The sequence below is a fragment of the Stenella coeruleoalba genome, assembly GCF_951394435.1.
Source record: "Stenella coeruleoalba genome assembly, chromosome: 1".
NCBI classification, from domain to species: domain Eukaryota; kingdom Metazoa; phylum Chordata; class Mammalia; order Artiodactyla; family Delphinidae; genus Stenella; species Stenella coeruleoalba.
Genome location: NC_137169.1, coordinates 39,058,485 through 39,080,467, shown reverse-complemented (window position 1 = coordinate 39,080,467; position 21,983 = coordinate 39,058,485). Strand labels below are relative to the sequence as shown.

At 50.7% G+C, this 21,983-nt stretch overlaps 1 protein-coding gene across 1 annotated transcript in view; it reads left to right on the top strand.

The window, feature by feature from the left end:
* The window catches only part of TRABD2B (TraB domain containing 2B), a 215,844-nt gene that overhangs the window by 173,333 nt on the left and 20,528 nt on the right, over positions 1–21,983 (top strand). Inside the window, exons 3-4 of the mRNA XM_079931414.1 lie at positions 2,631–2,777; positions 9,271–9,445. Coding sequence (XP_079787540.1) covers positions 2,631–2,777; positions 9,271–9,445 — 322 coding nt within the window. The remainder of the gene's footprint in view (positions 1–2,630; positions 2,778–9,270; positions 9,446–21,983) is intronic.

Sequence of the window (21,983 nt, the reverse complement as noted above, 5' to 3'; positions counted from 1 at the left end):
TCTGACCTCATCTCCAGCCAGCTCATTATGGGAAGCAGGCTGGGCTGCCAGAGCTCAGTGCAATCCAGCTCTCCTGCCCGACCAGAAACAAAAGTAGAAGGGGATGGGTGCAGGCGATCTCACAAGCACAAGCTTGGCCCCGTCGCCCAAGACAGTATTTTAAGCCAGACTTTGTGTACCTATTGCCTGAGCTTTTTTGTTCAGATTATGTGCTCTGGAACCACGTGGCTAATGCCACTTGGAGGAAACTTCTGCCACGTGGTGGCAGCGTGCCCCAAGTGCAGACAGAATGCCAGAGTTCTAGGGGCTAGTCTGAAGGGCTTACTGAGCAACGTCGAACTATGAATTGACCACAGCAGGTGTCAAAGCGCTAAAGGAAGGATGGGTGACACCCTCTACCAGGCACAGTGCTGAGTTCTGCCAATGCAAAAATAAATAGGATGCAATTCCTGTCTTCAAGCGGCTCATCGCCTAAGGGCGGAGACAGGTAGCTAAACTGCAGTTACAATCTATTGTTCACGCCCTGCTGGAGGGAAGCAGGGTGGGTAGCTCATCTCTCACCACAGCTGTGCTGTGAAGCATTTCGTCACATGTCTGGGCCCAGCTGCAGGCAGGCAGGCAGGCTCAGTGGGCTCAGATGGGCTCACTTGCTTGTCTGGGAGCCGGCTGGCTGTCTGCCGGACTGGGACAGCCTTGGTGGGAGAACGGAAGCAACTGGGCTCTGCCGTGCACGCCTCTCGCCCTCCCTCCAGCAGGCCAGCCTGGGCTACTCTCAAGGCAATGTGGTTGCGTAAAAGACAGCAGCACGTGTGTAACGCTGCCCCCATTTGGCTCTGGAGGATTGTAATGCTGGCCTCCATTTGTAATGCAGCAAGTCCAGAGTCAGAATGTGAAGGAGCTACAGAGTTCCATGGCCAAGGGTATGTATATAGGGAGGGGTTAAGGTCTGGGGCCATTACTATATCACTCTGCCACACAGGGAGACAGTGGGAGCTCTGGGGAGGGGCCTCACCCAGCCCCCAGGTGGTCAGAGAAGCTTCATGGAGGAGACATCTGAGCGGACCCTGGAAGGCCAAGTCTCGATTTGCAAGTGGAAAGCGGAGGCGGGAGGTTTCTCGTGCACAGGGAACAGCATGTACAAAGCACAGAGACAGAAGACTGCTGAGTAGTTTAGCATTTGGAGACACAGGGGCTGGAAACGAGGTCACTGACCACAGCAGCGGCCAGGCCGCTGCCTTGCAGGCTCCAGTGAAGAGCTAGACTTTTATCCCCTGGGCAGGAGGCATCCATGAAAGTTTTGAGCAAAAAAAAGAAAGTCCATCAGCTTTGTGTTTTTAAAGGATAGCTGTGGCAGAAGAATATGGGATAGGTGGGAAGGGGCGGGGAGTCTGCAGAGAGGAGCATGGGTTGCAGTGGACCCAATGAGAGAGGCTTGGGCCTGAACTGGTGCAGGCGGACTAAGGCTGGGGGTGTGTTGTCCAAGACAGTGTGCAGACAGGATGAACAGGGCCTGAGGACTGCCAGGGAGGCTGGAGCTGGGAAAACAACGAGGACAGGTGGCCCGAGACCACCTCCTGGCGTTTTGCACAAGAATTGCAACCATTTTTCCCTCTATCTGTGCTAAACAACCGACTGACTGGCCAAGCTCCTCCCTTTTGTTGGCCAAAGGAGTCTGGGATGCACAGCTGTGTGAAGCTGGCTCTAGTCCCAGCCGTGCAGAATTGGCCACTTCCCCTCCCCTCCTGGGCTTCAGTTTCCCCATCTAAAATGGGACACTTTAGATCATCTCTCAGGGCCTTGTGCCTTGGGCAGGGCACGCTCCGTGATAGGCACGGTCCTCAAATGCCAGAAGCAATTGGACCGCTAAAGAGTTCCCAGGGAGCCTGTTAAAAATACACATCCTGGGCTCCACCTCAGAGACTCCAGTTCTGGAATCTCTGCGATTTTTGTGTAGCACTCCAAGTGATCCTGATGCCTGGCAGGTCTGGCTGGGCACAGCTGTGTCCCCAGGGCCTGGCACGGTGGCCCAGAGCACAGAGGGGCTGGAGGAAACGCGTGCTGACTGGCAGCACGGATCTGACTTGGGGGCTCAGCTCCTAAGGCCTTTGCCTGGTGTGAGGATGGCTTCTGGAGGACGTGGCATTTGGGTTGAGCCTTGACATCTAATGGGCTTTCTGGTTTTTTGTTCATTTGTTTGTTTTGCTTTGTTTGGGGGCGCTCTTCATTCCAAAATGAGTCTGTGCTCCTTCTAGAACTCATCTAGGCACTGGAGAAGAAAGGAGTCAAAAGAAAAACTCGCCCATCATTCCAAAACCTGGACACAGCTAGGTTCTCTTTGCCACATTATTAGATAAGACACTGATGCCCAGAGCAGTACTGGGGACCTGTGAGGGCAAAGGGCTGGAGATGAGAGCAGGCTGCACGTGGTGAGAGCCCAGTGAGTGAAGGCTGGGAGACATGGAACATTCGGGTGGTACCAGCTGGTGTCAGGCCCCTCCCATCTTTTCACACACCCCGTTTCAGGCCTGTTGCGCCAAAGTCCAGCAGGAGGAGGGCCGGTCCTGGAGGGGTCAGGGGCCTCAGCCAGGGTCCCTGAGCACAGTCCTGACGCCTCTCCTCCCTCTGCGCAGGTGCTGTTTGCCCTGAACCAGACCCTGCTGCAGCACGAGAGTGTGCGGGCCGGGAGCTTGCAGGCACCCTACACCACCGAGGACCTCATCAAGCACTACAACTGTGGGGACCTCAACGCCGTCATCTTCAACCACGACACATCCCAGGTGAGGCTCCCCTCCCCCAGCCCGGGCAGGCTCCAGGACACCAGCTCCCAAGGCCAGGCCCATAGGAAGGCATTTATTAGACACCTACTGTGTGCCAGGCGCAGGCAGTCTTCTCTCCAGCCACGGTAAGCAGGAGCTTGGGCACCCCCGTTTTATAGATGGGGGAAACTGAGGCTCAAGGAGGGGAAGAGACTTGCCCAAGGCCACACCACTTATTAGTTGTTATCAAGTTGTCAAGAGCAGTGCTTGAGCCTGGTGTGTGCGACTCTGGGGCCTAGACCCTGGAAGCTTTGCCTGTAAGAACAGGGAGGCCTCGTTGAGGTCTAGTCCAGCATCTGGGGAGATTAAAGCCCAGGAAAGGGAAAGCTCACAGGTGCTCAGAGCTTGGGCTTGAGTCCAGTCCAGGGCTCTCTGCCTCGATTCTAGTCCTAGAGGAAAGATTAGCCCAGGCTGGGCAGACAGTGAGTGGGAGCCCAGGAGCTGAGCATGGCTCCACCAGGCCTCCCGTTGCCCTCGGGATAAATTCCAAGGTACTTCGTAGGTAGTCACGGCCCCCTCTCCATGTCCTACCCTCCATGGACCTCATCACAGCCCAGGTCCCCTGCCACAAAGACCTCATTTTGCTGACCTCTGCCACTTGTAGCGCTTCCCCCATGCACCTTGCCCTTTCCCACAGCTCTGCCTTTGTTCAGGTTCCTCCCTCCCAGTTTCCTCCCACTCGGGCCGTGGTCCGGTGTCATCTCACCTGCGAAACCGCCCTGACACCCTTGGTGGGGCTAGATGTTCTCCCGGGCACCTCTAGGCCCCCTGTGCTTTCTGTTTCTGATGCTTGATTATTCATTGATTCAAGAGGCAGCTGAATTAGTCAGAACACGCCACCTCCCCGCTCAGGACACTGAAAGGCTCCCGATTTTTCTCAGGATAAAGCCAGGGTCTCTGTGATGGCCTGCCTGGTCCCGTGGTCTTTCCCCAGTCTCCACCCCATGTCCTCTGCCTCCCCCGTTGCCCGCCACGTGCCACTCCAGCTGCGCAGGCCTCCCTGCTGACCCATGAGCCCACCCACACACTTCGCCTTTGCACTGGCTGTTCCCTCTGCCAGGAAGGCCTTTCCCCAGGTATTACCGTGGCTTACCCCGTCTCTGCCTTCAAGACATAATGCAAGTATCATCGTCTCAGTGAGGCGGGCCCCGATCGGGTCTAGAATTGCAACCTGACGCCCCTCCCCCCCAACCTGTCCCCTTTATGAAGCTCCACTTTTCCTCATGGCCTTTATCATCTTCTCACACATTTATATATCTTGATTCATTGATCAGTCATTATTTATTGTCTGTCCTTTCCCATTACAGCATAAACTCCCTGAGGGCAGGGTTTTGAGTCTGTTTTATTCACTGATACTTGGCTAGAGCAGTGCCTGGCACAGAGCACGACTCAGTAGATATTGGATGAATGAAGGAAATAGTGTATAAATGCCAGGTACAGTGCTATGGAAAGGGATATGGCGGGGCGCCAGAGAGAGCTGCCCTCATGGGGCTGAGGGTCTCATAGGAAGAAAGGAGAGATTCAACAAGCAACTGCACCGAAGCATGGTCCTTGCTACGAGGGGAAGTAGAGGATGCCCTTGGAGCCTGTGACAGGAGCAGGAATTTAGGTGGGCTTGGGGTAGGGGTGGGGAAGGGCTGGAGAGAGAAGGAAAGATTCCTGAAATAAGAGAGGTCAGAGAAGAACCTGAATTGGCCACAGACAGGAGGCAGAAGAACATTCCAGCAGAGGAAACCACGCAGACGAGCGGAGGCAAGAGACAGCAGGAGGAGGGCTGAGAGTTTGGGCTGGAGGCATAGCCAGGGACACCGCTAGACCCCAAGCTCCTCGAGGGCAAGGGTGTGCTGTCCACTCTCGTCGTGCTGCCCAGTGCAGGGCGTGGCACAGAGCGAGTATCAGTGAGCAGTGCTGCACGGGCAAATGCAGGCGTGTGCTGTGCTCGGCGCAGAGCAGAGAGTGAGGGAGAGGAAGGGTGCGGAGGCCCTGCACAGAAGGCTGGGATTCTGGGTGCCCTGACTCTCTCTGGTAGAGGAGAGAGGGAGGAGAACCCTGGCAGCACGAGGCTCACAGGCGTTTCACCAGCCATCCACCCACCCTGTGACAGAGCCTAGCACTGCATCCTCCGCTGGGCAGAGGCTGGTGAGCCCTGAGCAGCCAGGGAGCTGTGTGCCTGAGGGGTACCCGGTCACCACTCAGGATGGCTTGGCCATGAAATGGCCAGGCTGGGGAGAGTGGTGTGCCGGACAGGGCCCTGGCCACAGAGAGTAGGACACTAAACTGAGAGAGGGAAGAAGGGGGTGACCCCGGGGGATGACAAGTTCAGATTTTCTTTGCGCGGTGTCCAGAACCACTGGCGTGTCTCTGACAGGTGATCTACGTCGGGGGTCTCCCGGCAGTGCCTGTACTTGAAGTAGAGCAGAGGGCACGGGTAGATTGGCCCACCCAGGTTAGAATAGCAGCCCAGGGGTGCACAGGCAGAGTCTAGCCCTCGAGGGAGGGACTAGGCAGCCCCACCCCCAGACACAGACAAGCCTAGTGTCAGGGCAGCAAGGCTAAATCCAGTGCCCGCGTGCTAACAGAGAAGGGGTCTGCGGCTGGAGGTCTTGATATCACAGGGGCTGGAGGGGGCAGTCACCGCCTGCAGCCGGGGAGGGCTTCAGGTGAAGGTGGTATTGGACCAGGCTTGAGAGTAGAGTCTGGCCAGGTATGGACAAAGCCAGGGGCTGGCAGGCAGAGCGAGCTGCGTGGCAGGGGCACAGGAAAGTGGGAGGTCCTGAGGAATGATCTGCAAAGCAGACGGCAGACCATATGGGGGTGAGAATGTTCACTGCGGGGCCGAAACCCTGGGGTATTTAAGCCAGACAGGGACGTGGTCAGAAAGATGCCTCTGGCTGCAGTGCCGAGGCTGCTGGAGCGGCCTCTGGAGGCCGGGGCTGGACAGATGCAGGGCGCAGGATGATCATACTGGCGGACAGGGGCCAGGCACACCCCACCCTTGGTCGGCTTCACCTCACCCCCCCTCCATCACACCTTCAGAAATGGCTGAGGCCCTGGCCTCCTGCAGCTCTCCGGTCACTAGCACTGTCGGTGCCCCCAGATCAGCAGGGTGATCCAAAGGCCCCTCCCCTGGGAAGACTCCTCTGAGCCCCCAGCCTGTGTTAGGTGGAGAATAGAAATGCATATATTTATTGTCCACACTCAGACACTACTGAGAGTAAAAGGTCAAATGTAATTGAGTCAGAATAATGAATAGCCATGCAGCAATCTACCATAGCCATGAACCTGGATTGTCTTCAACAAGCCGAGACACGTTGTCACCCTATTAGCAGCCTCCTCCAGGCTCCCACATCCCTCACTGCCCTCTAAAACATGTGTGCCCCAGCGTCCTGATCCCCACTGGTGTGAGCCTCGTCCAGGGCAGCAGACCCTGGGTTATCTGTGGGCCTCCTAGCTGGACACAGGGCTGGACCCATGGAAGTTCTCAGAAGGTGTCTGTTGGATGGACAGGATAAAGAGAAGGGGTGAGGACATTGAGGTTGTGACATCAGCAGACCTGAGCCCTTGACCACTAGACCTGACCCAGTCCTAGTCGGGGGTCAGGGGAGCCTCACGGCCCCACTCCAGCTCTGCCTGGCCCATCTTCTCATCACTCCATCTTGGACCTATCACTTTAGGGTCCTGGGGACTTAACGTATCCTCTTTAAAATGTTATCGTACATCCTGCACTTGAACTTGTTGCAAGAGATTTAAGACTCCCAACAAGTCTAATCACATCATTAATTTGCTTCCATCCAGCCAGGCCTCGTCCTTGGCATGGAGCCAGGACCCATCAGCATGAAACATGCAGAGAATGTCAGCCAGCTGCAGGGCAGCCCACGGAACCCAGTGGCTAGCCCAGCTTCTTTGTGGCTTTGACATGGAACTTTCTAGTTCTTGTTTTTTTTTTCAAGCTCCCTACATATTGAATGGAGATTCATCACCCACAAATGCACACTCATGGTCAGGGGACTGAGGAGGGCGGGCTGGACACATCCCAGGGAGAAGGCCTCTGCCTGGACCCTCGGAAGAGGGGAAGGGAAGCAGAATGCTGCCTTCAGGCTCTCTGATGGTTCTGAAGGCCGCCTCTCTGTCATCTCCATCTCTATCCCCTGTCCAAGGCCACCCTTCTCTGTAGCCCCTGCCGTCAGAGGGGAAAGATGACGCAGCCAGCCCCATCCTCCAGGCTCGTTGTACAAAGCTGACGTTTCATCAAGACTTCCTTTGTGCCACGCGCTGTGCTAAGCGCTTTCCAAAACTGACCTTGTTTAATTCCTATAACAATATATATAGCCCCTATATGACCAATTGGGAAACTGAGTCTCAGAGGGGCCAAGTAACCTGCGAGTTAGAGGCCACCCAGCTGGTAAGTGGCAAAAGGAGGATTCCAACCCGAGCTGACCCAGCTGTTCAGGACTCACATTCACAACCTCCAGAGCTGCTGCCTGCGGGCCACCCATTCATCCGTGCGTCCACTCATTGAACAAATGTTTATCTGTCAGTGCAGCATCGTCCCACGTTCCTTCCACACCCAAGGAACGGAGAGAAGCCTGCGAGGGCCAGGTTTCCAGATATAACCCTTCTGAGTCACAGCCTCTCTTGTGCTCCTCCCCCACTCAGAAGCCTGCAGTGTTTCCTATGGTGGCGTCAAGTCCACGTGTGGCCTGTTTTATCAGGGCTGCCAAGCATCCCCTCCATGGTTAGGGGAGGGAGTAAGAACTCTATTCCTTCCTCTATATATCCATTTGCCAAACAGTCCCCAAGCACCAACTCTGTGCTGGCCCTGATTGGGCACTGGCAGAGCTGCTGCATACAGCTATCTAGGTTGTGCACTGCTCAAGTTTAGGGCATACCAGTCATATCAATGTCTTGCTCCTCCCAGAACAGCGTATCAGGCATTTCTGGCAGAGAAGCCCCTCTCACTCAGGGAATGCCCTGGTCCTTGGCCAACAGATAGCAGAGGCAGATGTCCCAGCCTCCCAAGAGTCCCTCTGGGTTCAGCCTCCATTGATGCCTCCATTCTCCTCAGAAGGAGGGCTGACAACTCGTCAGTGGCTCTAGAATCCATGTGGCTGGGTTAAAACCTGCAGGAAATTAGTCTCCTCGTGCTGGACTCGCCATCTGGCCAGTTCAGAAGTCAGCTAGGCCTTGTGTCCTGTGCTTTGGGCCTGGGTTGGTGAAGACAGAGTGATGAAGGCGGCACCCCTTGTGAGCAAGGGCTTGGAGGTTAGAATCACACCGGTGGATTGTGGGGAAAGAGCAGGTATTCTTACTCATGGCCTCAGGGTCCTCCGTGGTCCATGGCTTCCTCTCCCACCCCACCCACATGCTGAAGGCCACAGCACTGGAGCAGGTTAGAGAGGCAACGTGTCGGGAACAGAAGAACAGGAAGAGGCGATGTGGTGAGGAGGGACGGCACATCTTTATGTTCAAGGCTCCAGAAACCTGTGCTGGGCACCTACTTTGTGCCAGGCAGCAGGGGCCCAGGAATGACAGAGGTGCTGTCCCTGTACTCAGGGAGCTCTCTGCCTCGTTCAAAGACATGTCAGAAATGCTGGCCCCAGGCCATGCGGCTGAGTGTGGACATGGGGCCGAGAGCTGGGAAATATGGATAGCTCCAAGCCAGGTTGTTGAACAAACCATTGTTATGCAAGGAAGCCTTGGTCCTGGAGTTGAAATTTTCAAGAAGGGAGGGAGGGTTTGGGTTACGTCCTGAGCAGCGGTGGAGCTGGGGATGCAGAGATAGTGGTGGCAACAGAAAGTGGCCAACCAGGGCTGATACACTGGGAGAATCAAAGGTTATGACCGCTCCTCTGACCTCTGTAGGGTGGGGTGGGCTGAAAGGTGTCCACGACAACACCCATCATCTCATGCAATCCCCCTCAATACCATCAGCCCCAACTTATAAATGAGGAAACCTGGGCTCAGAAAAGTTAAGTAATTTGGCCAAAGTCACACAGCATCAGAACAGGGCCTGAAGCCCAGGTCAGCCTTTTCGCTACACCAGGCAGACCCTCCACACCTGCTTGCTGAACCAGATTCCCTGTACGTGCCAGTGACAGGGTCAGTGCTACAGTGAGAGCCTCCCAGGACCTCTGTGTCCGGAAGCTGAGGTTCAACAAGGCAGAGACGCGGGAGTGATACGTGTGTGAGGGTGGCGTCCAAGGGCTCCAGCCTGGCTCTGCCATTTACTTAGCTGTGTGGCTCTCCACCTATCTCTGGATCTTTCGCTCTTCTTTCTTTATTTGTGAAACTGGGATAACAACAGTCATCTCAAAGCATCTGGGAACTGATGAAAAGCATCAATTACCTGAATAAAGGTAAGTTACCCAGCCCCACGCTGGGCTGTGTGTGTTTATTGAAAGCCACTCTGCTCCAGGAAGAACTGAAGGCAGCAGTCTCTGTCTTGCCTTTACAGCTACCCAACTTTATCAACACCACTCTTCCGCCGCACGAGCAGGTCACGGCCCAGGAGATCGACAGCTACTTCCGCCAGGAGCTCATCTACAAGAGGAATGAGCGGATGGGGAAGAGGGTCATGACTCTTCTGCAGGAGAACGAAGACAAGATCTGCTTCTTTGCCTTCGGAGCAGGTTTGGACCGGAGTGGGGAAGGGATTGTTTGCCAGATCCTTAAGGGCTGGGAGGGCTGCTGGACCCTCTTCTGACCTCTACTTCGTAAAGGGAAAAGTTGAGGCCCTGAATGAGCAGGGAAAGCCACACAGTGTTCAGCAGAGCTGGAATCCAACACAGGTCCCCTGCTTCCGGTCAAGGCTTCTTTTGTGACAGTCCCCATGGACAAGGGCAGGGACCACTGCCAAAACCAGGATAACTTCTGTGGCTCCTTCATGCCCCAGGAGGCCATGCTGAGAGCCCAGAACTGAAGCCAGCTCCCAGTGTCCAGCCCAGGCTTGGGCCCACCCCTCAGAGCCAAGGCCAAGTCAGTGAGGGCCACGTGGCCCCGTGGGGAGAAGGCGGCTCTGGCATCCCACAGCCCTGGCTCTAAATCCCAGCCCAACCCCCTCCAGACTGCCTGGCTTCGGAGGGGACCTTCTCAAGGGCTCAAGTCCCTCTTCTATGAATGGGCAGTGATAACAGTAATTATGTGATGAATTGAAAAGACCTACCTTGTAGAATAGTTGCAAAGATTAGTACCACCTAGCTGGAACTCAAAATGGCAGCCACAACGATTGGCATCGTTATGACGGTGACAATTAATACCAATTTTATCACCACCATATGGACCATGACCTTGATGCTCCTTCTGGGGCTCTGGGAAGTCCAGACACGCAGGTACAGGTACAGGACTTGCTCAGCGTCTCTCTCCCTGTTCCTCTCCTGCTGCTTCTCCCTCACTCTGTCTTCCTTTCTCCATGACTGTCTCTCCTGATGACAGTGCTGTCCACCTTGGGACAAAGATACTGCATTTGCCTCCTTTATTTATCAGCTCTTGCTCCAGTGCTACAAGGACAAACGTATTTCTTGCTCACACTGCTTGCAATTTGGGCTGAACGAATTCCCCTTGAGGTGGCTGGTGGGCGTCGTGCTCGTGGGCGTTGTGCTCCCTGGCGCTGTCCTCTCTCTCCCCTCCCTTCCCTGCCCCGCTACCCACACGCTGCCTGCCTGCGTCAGGCGGAGTTGGATCAAGCCGAGCAGCCTGTCTAACACAGAAGGGCCTGTGTGGACATCCTGATTCATAACAGGGCGTGTCCACTGCTGGAGGTCTGCCTCACCCACCCCCCACTGTTCAACCCCAAATACTTCAAGGGTTTGTGTGTGTCTGCACCTGTCTTCCCTCCCCTTCGGCCCTCAGCACGGCAGAGGCGTATGGGAGGGCCTCAGAAACGCGGGACCTCTGGGACAGCCTCTATAAGGCCACACCTGCAGCTGGACGGAGACGTCTGGGCTCACGCTGCAGCTGTGCCACGGCCTGATGTGGCCTCTTCCCTCCCCTCTGGCAGCCTCAGTTCACTCATCTGAGCAGAAAGACCCAGGACTCACTTGGGCCATCTGTGATTCTAGGAGCTCTTCAAACAGATTTCTGAGAAGAGTGGGGTTCCTGTGGCGGTGGGAGGGGCTGCCTGAAGGAGCCAGTAGAAGCAGGACTTCGACAGCAGGACACCTGCTGGGGACCTGGCTTGAGTCAGAACAGATCTGGGGACCATGCAGGGAAGCAAGTGCTCCCCAACACACACTCTCCCTCACTCACCATCCCAGCAGGCTCCCCAGCCCTCCCTCCTGTGGGCATCTGGGCAGTGTATCCTGTGCTAAACTGGCCCACAGCTGACCACAAAAGGGGCACCACTGGGAACTCAACTGGCCCTCAGGCTCCTCCCCTAATGTGAGCCCCTAGAGAGCCCGGTCACTGAGAGAGGCCGGTAAGGGATCCAGCATTCTGCATGCTCTACCTGCCCCACCTGCTGCAGGGCTCAGGACCAGTCACTCAGGGGCTGCGGGTAGCTAATACCTGCTTCTTCCTGTGGGTGTGGAAACACGCACAGGAAGAGACGAAAATCACAGTGGCCCAGGCAACCACTGACACTGAAACCCCAAGTGCACTGCAGCACAAATGTCCACTCAGGCACCAGGCCAGCACGCAGGCTCCCTACCACCTCCACTTTCTTCCCCATCTCTGAAATCCAGCTGATTCCTGGTCAGTTTTGTTTTGTTTTTTTCTGGGTTTTTTTTTTACGTCTTTATTGGAGTATAATTACTTTACAATGTTGTGTTACTTTCTGCTGTATAACAAAGTGAATCAGCTATATGTATACATATATCCCCATATCCCCTCCCTCTTGCGTCTCCCACCCTCCCTATCCCACCCCTCTAGGTGGTCACAAAGCACCGAACTGATCTCCCTGTGCTATGCGGCTGCTTCCCACTAGCTATCTATTTTACGTTTGGTAGTGTATATATGTCCATGCCACTCTGTCACTTTGTCACAGCTTACCCTTCCCCCTCCCCATATCCTCAAGTTCATTATCTAGTAGGTCTGTGTCTTTATTCCTGTCTTACCCCCAGGTACTTCATGACATTTTTTTTTCTTAAATTCCATATATATGTGTCAGCATATGGTATTTGTCTTTCTCTTTCTGACTTACTTCACTCTGTATGACAGACTCTAGGTCCATCCACCTCATTAAAAATAGCTCAATTTCGTTTCTTTTTATGGCTGAGTAATATTCCATTGTATATATGTGCCACATCTTCTTTATCCATTCATCCGATGATGGACACTTAGGTTGTTTCCATCTCCTGGCTATTGTAAATAGAGCTGCAATGAATATTTTGGTACATGACTCTTTTTGAATTATGGTTTTCTCAGGGTATATACCCAGTAGTGGGATTGCTGGGTCATATGGTAGTTCTCTTTGTAGATTTTTAAGGAACCTCCTTACTGTTCTCCATAGTGGCTGTACCAATTCACATTCCCACCAGCAGTGCAAGAGTGTTCCCTTTTCTCCACACCCTCTCCAGCATTTACTGTTTCTAGATTTTTTGATGATGGCCATTCTGACTGGTGTGAGATGATATCTCATTGTAGTTTTGATTTGCATTTCTCTAATGATTAATGATGTTGAGCATTCTTTCATGTGTTTGTTGGCCATCTGTATATCTTCTTTAGAGAAATGTCTATTTAGGTCTTCTGCCCATTTTTGGATTGGGTTGTTTGTTTTCTTGTTATTGAGCTGCATGAGCTGCTTGTAAATTTTGGAGATTAATCCTTTGTCAGTTGCTTTGTTTGCAAATATTTTCTCCCATTCTGAGGGTTGTCTTTTCATCTTGTTTATGGTTTCCTTTACTGTGCAAAAGCTTTTAAGTTTCATTAAGTCCCACTTGTTTATTTTTGTTTTTATTTCCATTTCTCTAGGAGGTGGGTCAAAAAGGATCTTGCTGTGATTTATATCATAGAGTGTTCTGCCTATGTTTCCCTCTAAGAGTTTGATAGTGTCTGGCCTTACATTTAGGTCTTTAACCATCTTGAGTTTATTTTTGTGTATGGTGTTAGGGCGTGTTCTAATTTCATTCTTTTACATGTAGCCGTCCAATTTTCCCAGCACCACTTATTGAAGAGGCTGTCTTTTCTCCTTTGTATATTCTTGCCTCCGTTATCAAAAATAAGGTGACCATATGTGCGTGGGTTTATCTCTGGGCTTTCTATCCTGTTCCATTGATCCATATTTCTGTTTTTTGCCAGTACCATATTGCCTTCATTACTGCAGCTTTGTAATACAGTCTGAAGTCCAGGAACCTGATTCCTCCAGCTCCTTTTTTCTTTCTCAAGATTGCTTTGGCTATTCGGGGTCTTTTGTGTTTCCATACAAATTGTGAAATTGTTTGTTCTAGTTCTGTGAAAAATGCCAGTGGTCGTTTGATAGGGATTGCACTGAATCTGTAGATTGCTTTGGGTAGTAGACTCATTTTACCAATGTTGATTCTTCCAATCCAAGAACATGCTATATCTCTCCATCTGTTTGTATCATCTTTAATTTCTTTCATCAGTGTCTTATAGTTTTCCATATACAGGTCTTTTTTCTCTTTAGGTAGGTTGATTCCTAGGTATTTTATTCTTTTAAACACTCCCTAGGTAAATGGGAGTGTTTCCTTAATTTCTCTTTCAGATTTTTCATCATTGGTCTATAGGAATGCAAGAGATTTCTGTGCATTAATTTTGTATCCTTCTACATTACCAAATGCACTGATTAGCTCTAGTAGTTTTCTGGTAGCACCTTCAGGATTCTCTATGTATAGTATCATGTCATCTGCAAACAGTGACAGCTTTACTTCTTCTTTTCTGATTTGGATTCCTTTTTTTCTTTTTCTTCTCTAATTGCTGTGGCTAAAACTTCCAAAACTATGTTGAATAATCATGGTGAGAGTGGGCAACCTTGTCTTGTTCCTGATCTTAAAGGAAATGGTTTCAGTTTTCACCATTGAGAATGATGTTGCCTGTGGGTTTGTCATATATGGCCTTTATTATGTTGAGGTAGGTTCCCTCTATGCCTACTTTATGGACAGTTTTTATCATAAATGGGTGTTGAAATTGTCAAAAGCTTTTTCTGCATCTATTGAGATGCTCATATGGTTTTTCTCCTTCAATTTGTTAATATGGTTTATCACATTGATTGATTTGCATATATTGAAGAATCCTTGCATTCCTGGGATAAACCCCACTTGATCATGGTGTATGATCCTTTTAATGTGCTGTTGGATTCTGTTTGCTAGCAGTTTTTTGAGAATTTTTGCATCTATGTTCATCAGTGATATTAGCCTGTAATTTTCTTTTTTTGTGACATCTTCATCTGGTTTTAGTATCAGAGCGATGGTGGCCTCGTGGAATGAGTTCGGGAGTGTTCCTCTCTCTGCTATATTTTAGAAGAAGGATAGGTGTTAGCTCTTCTCTAAATGTTTGATAGAATTTGCCTATGAAGCTATCTAGTCCTGGGCTTTTGTTTGTTGGAAGATTTTTTATTTTTTTTTGCGGTACGCGGGCCTCTCCCGTTGTGGAGCACAGGCTCCAGACGCACAGGCTCAGCAGCCATGGCTCACAGGCCTAGCCACTCCACGACATGTGGGATCTTCCCGGACCGGGACATGAACCCGTGTCCCCTGCATCGGCAGGCAGACTCTCAACCACTGCGCCACCAGGGAAGCCCCTATTGGAAGATTTTTAATCACAGTTTCAATTTCAGTGCTTGTGATTGGTCTGTTTATATTTTCTATTTCTTTCTGGTTCAATCTCGGAAGGTTGTGCTTTTCTAAGAATTGGTCCATTACTTCCAGGTTGTCCATTTTATGGAATAGAGTTGCTTGTAGTAATCTCTCATGATCCTTTGTATTTCTGCAGTGTCAGTTGTTACTTCTCCTTTTTCATTTCTATTTCTGTTGTTTTGAGTCTTCTCCCTTTTTTTCCTGCTGAGTCTGGCTAATGGTTTATGATTTTTTTTGTCTTCTCAGAGAACCAGCTTTTAGTTTTATTTATCTTTGCTATTGTTTCCTTCATTTCTTTTTCATTTATTTCTGATTTGATCTTTATGATGTCTTTCCTTCTTCTAACTTTGTGGGGTTTTTTTGTTTTTTTTTTTCTCTAATTGCTTTAGGTATAAGGTTAGGTTGTTTTTTTGAGATTTTTCTTGTTTCTTAAGGTGGGATTATATTGCTATAAACTTCCCTCTTGGAACTGCTTTTGCTGCATCCCATAGGTGTTGGGTCATCGTGTTTTCATTGTCATTTGTTTCTAGGTATGTTTTGGTTTCCTCTTTGATTTCTTCAATGATCTCTTGGTTGTTTAGTAGCATATTATTTAGCCTCCTTGTGTTTGTATTTTTTACAGTTTTTTTTTCCTGTAATTGATATCTAGTCTCATAGCATTGTGGTTGGAAAAGATACCTTATATGATTTCAATTTTCTTAAATTTACCAAGGCTTGATTTGTGACCCAAAGTATGATCTATCCTGGAGAATGTTCCATGAGCACTTGAGAAGAAAGTGTATTCTGTTGTTTTTGGATGGAATGTCCTATAAATATCAATTAAGTCCATCTTGTTTAATGTGTCATTTAAAGCTTGTGTTTCCTTATTTATTTTCATTTTGCATTATCTGTCCATTGGTGAAAGTGGGGTGTTAAATTCCCCTACTATTATTGTGCTACTGTCAATTTCCCCTTTTATGACTGTTAACGTTTGCCTTACGTATTGAGGTGCTCCTGTGTTGGGTGCATAATTATTTACAATTGTTATATCTTCTTCTTGGATTGATCCCTTGATCATTATGTAGTGTCCTTCTTTGTCTCTTGTAATAGTCTTTATGTTAAAGTCTATTTTGTCTGATATGAGAATTGCTACTCCAGCTTTCTTTTGATTTCCATTTGCATGGAATATCTTTTTCCAACCCCTCGCTTTCAGGCTGTATGTGTCCCTAGGTCTGAAGTGGGTCTCTTGTAGACAGCATATATACGAGTCTTGTTTTTATATCCATTCAGCCAGTCTATGTCTTTTGGTTAGAGCTTTAATCCATTTACATTTAAGGTAATTATTGATATGTATGTTCCTATTACCATTTTCTTAATTGTTTTGGGTTTGTTTTTGTAGGTCTTTTCCTTCTCTTGTGTTTCCCCCTAGAGAAGTTCCTTTAGCATTTGTTGTAAAGCTGGTTTGGTGGTGCTGAATTCTCTTATCTTTTGCCTGTCTGTAAAGGTTTTAATTTCTTCGTCAAATCTGAATGAGAGGGCTTCCCAGGTGGCACAGTGATTGAGAGTCCACCTGCCGATGCAGGGGTTGTGGGTTCGTGCCCCGGTCCGGGGAGGTCCCGTGTGCCGCGGAGCAGCTGGGCCCATGGGCCATGGCTGCTGGACCTGCGCGTCCGGAGCCTGTGCTCCGTGGCGGGAGAGGCCGCGGCAGTGAGAGGCCCATGTACCACCAAAAAAAAAAAAAGAAAAAAATCTGAATGAGATCCTTGCTGAGTAGAGTAATCTTGGTTGTAGGTTTTTCCCTTTCATCACTTTAAATATGTCCTGCCACTCCCTTCTGGCTTGCAGAGTTTCTGCTGAAAGATCAGCTGTTATCCTCACAGGGGTTCCCTTGTATGTTATTGGTTGCTTTTCCCTTGCTGCTTCCAATATTTTTTCTTTGTATTTAATTTTTGATCGTTTGATTAATATGTGTCTTGGCGTGTTTCTCCTTGGATTTATCCTGTATGGGACTCTCTGCACTTCCTGGACTTGATTGACTATTTCCTTTCCCATGTTAGGGAAGTTTTCAACTATAATCTCTTCAAATATTTTCTCAGACCCTTTCTTTTTCTATTCTGCTTCTGGGACCCCTATAATTCAATGTTGGTGTGTTTAATGTTGTCCCAGAGGTCTCTGAGACTGTCCTCAATTCTTTTCATTCTTTTTTCTTTATTCTGCTCAGCAGTAGTTACTTCCACTATTTTATGTTCCAGGTCACTTATCCGTTCTTCTGCCTCAGTTATTCTGCTATTGATTCCTTCTAGAGAATTTTTAATTTCATTTATTATGTTGTTCATAATTGTTTGTTTACTCTTTAGTTCTTCTAAGGCCTTGTTAAATGTTTCTTGTGTTTTCTCTGTTCTATTTCCAAGATTTTGGATCATCTTTACTATCATTATTCTGAATTCTTTTTCAGGTACACTGCTTATTTCCTCCTCATTTGTTTGGTCTGGTGGGTTTTTACCTTGCTCCTTCATCTGCTGCGTATTTCTCTGTCTTCTCATTTTGCTTAACTTACTGTGTTTGGGGTCTCCTTTTCACAGGCTGCAGGTTCATAGTTCCTGTTGTTTTTGGTGTCTGCCCCCAGTGGGTGAGGTTGGTTCAGTGGCTTGTGTAGGCTTCCTGGTGGGGGGAGACTGGTGCCTGTGTTCTGGTGGGTGGGGCTGGATCTTGTCTTTCTGGTGGGCAGGGTCACGTCCGGTGGTGTGTTTTGGAGTGTCTGTGAACTTATTATGATTTTAGGCAGCCTCTCTGCTAATGGGTGGGGTTGTGTCCCTGTCTTACTAGTTGTTTGGCATGGGGTGTCCAGCACTGGTGGTTAGTTGGACGTTGGATGGAGCTGGGTCTTAGCGTTGAGACAGAGATCTCTGGGAGAGCTCTCGCAGATTGATATTACGTGGGGCCGGGAGGTCTCTGGTGGTCCAATGTTCTGAACTCGGCTCTCCCACCTCAGAGGCTCAGGTCTGACACCAGGCTGGAGCACCAAGACCCTGTCAGCCACACGGCGTCCTGGAGCTCAGAACTCCGAAATGGATTTCACTGGGCTGAAATCAAGATGTTGGCAGGATCATGTTCGTTCTGGAGGTTCTGCCGAATCAACTAGCCCTGAAAATGGATGGCGCTGGAGCGTGGGGCCCAGACCCGCCATCACTGGCAGTCGGAGAGCACGGGCCTGGTCAGTTTTTTTGACAGACCACCAAAAAGACCTCACCGCTGTCTACTCTGTCCATCCCCACTGCCACTGTCCTGGTCCAAAGCCTCCATCAGCTCCAGCCTCCTGGTCCTCTCCCCACTTCCAGGCTGCTCCCCATGGTGGAGCCAGTGCAGGGTGCTGGCTCTGTCTCCTGCCAGCGTCCTGAGCTCCAGGAAGGCAGGCTTCACTTCATCATGCCTGTGTTTTTCAGTCATGTGTAATATGTTTTGAGCTCAGTGAAGGTATGAAAGAATGAATGAGTGAAGGAAGGAACAGATGAATGAATGTTGACCGGATCCTCCAATCCTGGTCTCCTGGCCTGGAGAGCTTAGAACAGCCCAGCAGTAAAGTGAGGGCAATGGGAGCCCCACCTTGGCTCTTAGAGACCGTCTGTCCTATGGCAACAGGCCCGGGGCTGTGGGCACATCCTGCCGGCAGATGCCACTTCTGGCTCAGCAGCACCTGGAGCAAATGGCCTGCTCGGTGCTGCACATCTACGCTCGACCTGAGCATTTCAGAGCTGGACTCAGCCTCCAAGCTCGAGCCTGCCCACCTCATCATAGCCACGGGCAGACTGAGTTCCACAGACGCCAGGACGTGGGTGAAGCTCATGGCGAGATGGGGACAGAGCCGGGACTGGTCCCCGGGGCCCAGAGCCGTGGTCAGGGGCTCTGTTCTCACGTGCGGTCAGGGAGCCAGCTGAGAGGACCTGTAACAGTGTGTCAGCATGGGACACGTCCACACACAACTCGTGGTGACAGAAGTCCACGCCTGCCTCGCTGTGTCCTTATGGCCACATAGCTCCTGAGTCCCACATCCAAAGGCAGGCTGAGGACGTAGGTGCAGGGACAGGCCCAGCACTCTTCGGCAGCATGCGACCTACAGACGCACAGGCTCCATGGCACACGTTCCCGTCTGGGTGCCTTTTCCAACTCAGGCCTTCCCAGACCCCCGAGCACTGGGGACCTGAGTCAGCCTCACTCGTTGCCCATCCCCTGTCCGGCCCTCAAAGAAGGCACTGTGGGAGGGAGGGAGGGAGGGTCTGTGCCCCTGGAAATACACCTCGCCATCCCCCAGAGGGTGTCTGTTCGTGCAACAGTCTCTCAGATCCAGTTTCATGAATGTCTCTAGGAAATAGCTTAGGACAGAAATATGATTATAAGACTCCCAGCCGCCCACAGCCTGGCCTTGCCCATCCTGTCATTCTATAGCCTGAGGTTCTGCCACTTTACAACAGACCGGCCTGAGACCAGCCTCAGGCTCACTAGGGTGAGGGAGAGGAAGAGCCTCCACCTGCCTAGCCACCCCCCGTGCCCATCCAGATCTTTCCCCAGCCCACCCCTGCTCCAGAACCCCTTCCTGAGAGTCCACAAGCACAGACTGGGATTCCCAGTGCTTCAGGCCGACCGGCCCCTCCTCTGCTCTGCTCTACAGGGAGATTTGATGCAAAGGGTCAGAGCTTTGCAGTCAGGATGCCTGGGCATAAAGCCGGGTTCCATCACTGTTAATTAAGAGAGTTTGGGAAAACCATTTCACCTCCAAGGACCTCAGTCTCTCATCTGTAAAATGGGGATCATACACCTGCCTCATCAGACTGTGCTAGACGTACTTTAGATAATAGCATTACACTCTCTACTGTGGTGGAGGGATCCTTATCACAGAGACCCTCCTGTGGGCCAGCCACCATTCCAGGCTCTTAGATTACATTACCTCTGATCTTCACAATAAGCCCACGAGAAGGGGGTTATTATACTCATTTTGCAGATGAAAACTAAGGCCCAGAGCAGATGAATGGCTTCCTCAAGGCCTTGCAGGCAGACCTTCAACTTGAATCCTGGCCCCTCGGGTCCTGGTCTTGGCCATTTCCCCCCGTACATGGTGCCCTTGCTGTATACTTCCAGAAAGGTTGACGATTTTGCAGGAGAGTGTCTTTTTAGCTGGTACATCCCACAGAAGAGTACTCTCCTTAGCGTTTGGGCTGTTTCTGTATTCAGGAGCTGTTTGACCTCTTCTGGAAGTTATTCAGCAGGTTCCAGGGCAGTTGGGGTGTGGACACGTGTGACAACTCTGAGCAGGCCTGGGTGACAGCTGGGGACCCAGATGGAAGCCCCACCTCCTTGGGAGGTGACTGTGGCCAGTGTGCAAACCTGGATGTTCTGGAAGGAGCCAGGCCACTGCCATGGAGGGGTGCACCGGCCCAGGGTTAGGGGAGGGCTGATTCCAGACTGCCAGGCCCATGCAGTTTGACAAGCTGAGCCTACGTGTCCTCACAGATCTTAAGTGTGTCCTCGGATTTCCTCTGGCCTACAAATAATGGAGAAAAATAAGTAGAAGATGGTGAATTTTTTTATTAATGAAGTGTATTAAATTTACAGGCTTATATTCTGAAATGATCTTCCTTCTACTGTGTTTGAAGTTAAATAGCTTCCTCTTTAGAAAGAAAATAGTGGTGAAATGAGACAAACTGGGCTTTCAGAGCCCTTACTTGGCAAAATTAAAAGTTGATAACTGTATTGTTTCTCCCACCCACCCGCCTTCTCTTCAGATAGGAGAGAATCGAGCAAGCCTAAAACATGCTGAAAAGCATACAATAGGAGGGGTGAGGCCAATGATACAGGAGAGAAATTGGGGAAAATGACTCGCCCAAGTTTCCAAGAAAGCAGGAAAGCTGGGGGCCAGAGCTCAGGTAGAGGATATGGCCTTGGATAGAAAAGGGCACTTGGAGAAGGGAGAAGGCTGGCAGGATGGTAAGTTGGTGGTGGAAAGGTGACCTGTTGGCTTCTAATCAGAGCTCCACTCTGTAGAGGTTGAAGTCATGTGCAGAGAAAGAGGGGCCTGGGGGCTGGTTCTTGGTTTGAAGACAGGAGAACATTTGACGTAAATGTAAGAGAGATTGGCCACAAGAACTGACATTGACAGGAAGTTAAATGAATTTCATATCATGAGCCAGCTGTGACTGATTGGTATGGTGACCTGGAGTGCGGTATAAAGGACGACAAGACCAGATCGAAGCTCAGCAGAGAAGAGGTCTGATTGATTAGTGGTGTCTGCTGTGGACCTGGATTAGGCCACATTCCTGCCCCATATCTGCTCTGATTGCTGGGAGCAGAGACCATACTGATTGGTGATTGAGGGCCTGTGAACCTGCAGCGGTCCCAAATCCCAGCTTGTAAGATTTTCTACAGCAACACTGGACATCTAGGGTGTAAAGGCAGATGCACCTACACTCCAGGCCTTTTCCTGATTTCATCCTAGAAGCCACTGCTCAATAAGCATCCCGCTGACTGTGAACTACTCCAGGGCAGGCCCATATCTCCGCAGAACTGCCAACACCCAGGAGATGTTCTATAAAGACGTACTAGACCAAATCACCCAGAAACAAGTTCCCTCCATTCAGTCACATGGTATCTCTTGGGCTCCAGGCCTCTGGGGTGGAGGGAGAGGGGCTCTCAGCCCCAGGCACTAGAAGAAAATTACAGTTTTGTCCCTAGCTCTAGGGAACTGGGGCTTCCTCAGGTTGTGTTCACTTGTTCAGCCATCCTGAGACCTGGAACAGAAGGCATAATGCGGGAGCTGGCTGAGCTGGGCTGGAGACACGAGCCAGACTCAAGGGTAGACCAGTTAGCCTGCAGGGCCCATTCATTCTGAACTCTGAGAGCCACTGGTATGTTCCGTAACCCCAGTGTGCTACAGCCTGAATATAATTCTAACTTCTGACCTTACAAAGTCCTCTGACCCTAACAGCCTGCTGTTCTAAGACTGTGTGGTTCTGATATCCCAGCCTTCCATCATCACAGAATTCTAACCCTCTAGCAGAGTTTGCTTCAGTCTCTCTTGGGTTCCTTGGGAGGAGTATGGAGCTAAGAGCCCGCTAGGACCTGGAAATTCCTCCACATAGGACTGCTGCCACCCGTCCCCCACACCACCCACCCGCAGTAAGCAGAAGTCCAAGCAGAAAGCAGGATTTGACAAGTTAAAAGCCAGGCTGTGTGAGCGTCGGAGACAGAGGTGCTGTAGCTGTTACCCGAGCACCTGCACATCCGGCACCCCCAGCCTCCAGGCTGCGCCAGCCCCTCTTGAGCCCCAGCTGAAGTGCCACAGGCCCATAATCAGGAACAGGCCTGTGAGGCTGGGACACAGGAGTCGACTCATGGCGAAGACCCGGACTTGAGAGGAGGGCGAGATAGAAGCCCGACACATGGAACACCA